The sequence below is a fragment of the Hordeum vulgare genome, chromosome 2H, assembly GCF_904849725.1.
Source record: "Hordeum vulgare subsp. vulgare chromosome 2H, MorexV3_pseudomolecules_assembly, whole genome shotgun sequence".
NCBI classification, from domain to species: Eukaryota; Viridiplantae; Streptophyta; class Magnoliopsida; order Poales; family Poaceae; genus Hordeum; species Hordeum vulgare.
The window spans coordinates 314,000,185-314,003,594 of record NC_058519.1 but is presented as its reverse complement, the minus strand read 5'-3'; the positions used below and the strand labels follow the sequence as shown (position 1 = coordinate 314,003,594).

General features: G+C 53.5%; 1 protein-coding gene across 1 annotated transcript; it reads left to right on the top strand.

Annotated features, from left to right (window-relative positions):
- Positions 1-1,147: 1,147 nt before the first annotated feature.
- Positions 1,148-2,614, top strand: LOC123426160. Its single transcript, XM_045109934.1, has 4 exons — positions 1,148-1,294; positions 1,432-1,628; positions 1,724-1,999; positions 2,086-2,614. Exons 3-4 carry the CDS (start codon positions 1,736-1,738, stop codon positions 2,206-2,208), a joined length of 387 nt encoding a protein of 128 aa, XP_044965869.1. The 5' UTR covers positions 1,148-1,294; positions 1,432-1,628; positions 1,724-1,735; the 3' UTR covers positions 2,209-2,614.
- Positions 2,615-3,410: the final 796 nt, after the last annotated feature.

Here is a 3,410-nt window from a genome sequence, read left to right as displayed (position 1 = left end):
GGGCATTTTGAAGACACCGGGAGCACCATGGCGGGTTGGAGACAAGGTCATCCATGAGAGGAGCAAGTTGGAGGGACAAGACCTTGGCAATAATTTTGGCAATATCATGGATGAGGCTCATAGGTCTATAACGAGAGATGCCTTCTACACCCTCCTCTTTGGGCAAGATAACAACATTGGCGGAATTCACCAATTGCAGGTTGGAGGTGTGAAGGGAGTCGAAACGCTGAATAACCCTCATGGCCTTATGCTTGATGATGCCCCAACACTTTTTGAATAAGATCCCCGTGAAACCGTCCGGGCCGGGAGCCTTATCACTAGGCCTCGCCTTAATGGCCGCCCATACCTCATCTTCCATGATGGTGTTACCCAGGTCATGCAAGTCATTGATCTCCAACCCAAGCTCATCCCAGTTGAAGTCTTTGTTGCTACTACTTCCCCTTTGTGACAGCCCGATGCCGACGTTCCAGAAGATTCCCCTCTCTTTCCGTTTTCGTCGTGTGTCTATTTTTATTTGTCGCATCATCATCGGATCATGCGCATCATCCGCATTGCATCGGCATCTCCGTTGCCGCCAGTTTTCAAAACTTGCATTCGTTAGTAGTTGCCGGTTCTCGTCGCCATCCGTTTTGAGTCCGACCGCACGCGCCCGCGGCACCGTCAAACCCTGTTTTTAAAGCGTGCGTAAAACTTTCTCTGATCGGGTCGAGATTTGACGTGCGGTCTTATTTTAATCTAGCCAGGCCGCCTGTCGAATTTCGTCGCGATCGGAGACCGTCTGGTACCCGAACGGTCGCCCGTAGCGGCACCGTATTCGGTCTACCGTCGGACGTCTGTCGATGTTTTAAAATATGTTGCCGGGTCGCCTGTTGTTCCCTCTCAACTTCGCCTAACCCCTCTGCACAATGCGTCGACCCTGCGCGCGGCCCAGTCCGAAAACCTCCCGGAACCCGAACCCGGTGGTCGTAACCGTTGGGTCCGGTTCAACCCCGTTATACCGCAAATCGTCATCGGTTTGTCCATTGGATACCCTAACCTATATTTCTTGACCGTCCGATCGAACCAGAGGGTCCAGATCAGCCCTACCCAAACCCACCTACCTATTTAATCATATCAAACCCTAGGATCTGTCCCATCCTACCCTAATTCCATCCGCCGTCGCCGCACCCCTCCTCTCCTCGGGATTCCCCACAGTCAGCGCACCCTTGTCTCCTCATCGATTTCCCCTCCTCCCCAATCCCGCTGAACCTCATCGCCGTGCGTCTCCAGCCGACGCCCTCGGCCACGCTCATAGGCAAGCATTAGTAGCAGCTGCTCCGCGCGAAGCCCGTGCGCGCGAGGACCTTCTCCTTGCCGTGCTCCCTCTCCCTTCTCTCCTTCCTTCTTCGTTTCCTCTCTCTCTCTCTCTCAAGTCTCCCTTTCTGTCTCCAGGACCACCACGACATGGCTCGAGCTTGGCTTGGGGTTCCATCTCCGTCGTCTTCTGTAGGTGGAGCAGCAGCGCCTGCTCGGCCGTGCCGCTGCATCGGAGCTCCACCCGTCTGCCCCGTCCCCAAGCACCCGGCGCGTGCGCACCCGCCTCTCTGACCTGCCGTTGGCCAGCGAGTCGCCGGCAAACAGTGGCCCAGGTCACCGTGCCTCAAGCCCCTTCTCCTTCCTCATCCCTCTCTCTTCCCTCTCCCTCACGAATCCCTCTCGTCTCTGTTTTTCCCTGTTTTTGCAGCGTCCCCATGTCATGGTGCCCAAGCTCGTGGCTCCCGGAGCTTCGTCGGACGCCTCCAGCACCGGGAACGAGATCCCTCGCCCGCTCCTGCCTCCAACGTGTGTTCCACGAGCTCCCCTGCACCCGAGCCTCCCCTCGAGCAGTTCTGCAGTCCCCTGTCGAGCTCGCCCCAAGCTCGCCCGCGCCGCCGCTGCCCAGCACCTGAGACCAACCTCTCCTCTGGCCGTGCCTGCGAGCAGCTGCTGGAGCCGCCGCGCCGCCCCGTCAGCCGACGAGGTCCTGGCCGCGCCTCCCCCCTTGCCCTTTCTTCTCCTCCCTCTATTTTACCTATGCTCTCTCCAATCTCTGCAGGTCTCTCTCAGGAGCTCACCCGTGGCCTCCCCTGCACGTCGCCGCCCCGGAATGACCTAGCCCCGAGGTCCTCGTCGCTGGGCCAGGAGCACCTTGTCGTCCTAAACCTCGCCGCCGTCGGGGACCAGCACTGAGGAACAGAACGAAGGTTGGTGCAGCCCCACCATGGATGCCCTTGCTGCCCTGCAACTCCCCGTCCGCCGTCGTTCTCCAATGGATCCGGTCGATGCTTGCTAGGTCCGCCCATTCCCGGCCTGGGACAGCCCCGTCGAAGCCTCCAAGTCCCTCCGGATCGATGATTGACCCCGTCTAGAACAGCCATGGACGAGCAGTTTCAGTAAGGTGCAGTTCTAGCCGCGATTCAGATTCAGTTTTTGTTTAGATTCAGTTCAGCGTGCTTGTACTCATCTAGCGAAGGGACTCGTTTTTATCACTAGCGCGTCTCAGCCTCGGTGGTTAGTGTGTTGCGTTTCCACCCAGGAGACCAGGGATCAAATCCCCATCCATGCATGTTATATTTTTAGGATTTGTGCCTCTCCATGCGCTCAGCTTCTGCCTTATTTATTTTTATGCTGTTTTGTCAATTTTGACACAACCACTTATTTAGTCTGGTGGTAGGGCTACTAATGTTCATGCAAGGGATCTGGGGTTCAAATCCTAGCAATTCCATTTTTTTATATTTTGGACAGACTCAAATGCCCGTTTGTAAAATTCATATAAATTTAACCGTGGACCGGATTAAAATGTTTTCCACATGTAAGTTGCTTAGAATTTTCTGTAGTTTCACAAAAACCAACTCTCATGCATAATTAGATCTGTTTAGTGTGTTGTTTGCATCGGTTTGCGTCTCGACGTGTTGAAAACGATTTAGGTCGTAACTATTTGTCCGTAGCTCCGTTGGAGATGTGCCATATATGTAAATGGACCAGAACGACGAGTAGAATCACGTGTTCCACTTTGTTTCTCCGTTTAACAAATATAAAATGTGTTTAGGACAAATCTGGGCAGAGTTAAGATTTAACACGTGGGGTCATTTCGGAGATGCTATATGTCGTTTCCGGTCTCATTTAAAATGACTAGCTAGGTAGATTAATTTGTGCTTCACCCTCGTGCCAGGTTTAACAACATTTAATATATTCGTGTACCTGAACGGGAGTGAACTAAATAATTCAACGTGGAGTTTCGTCGATATGCAACTCGTTGCATATCGAGCTTCACTTAATGTGTAGTGTTTGATTGTTGTGATTGTCACGCCTTGCATTAGACCGTTCATGCATCATGTGTGTCTTGCATCGTGTGGTGTATATCGTGTGTTGATGCTTGTTTCCGGTTTCCT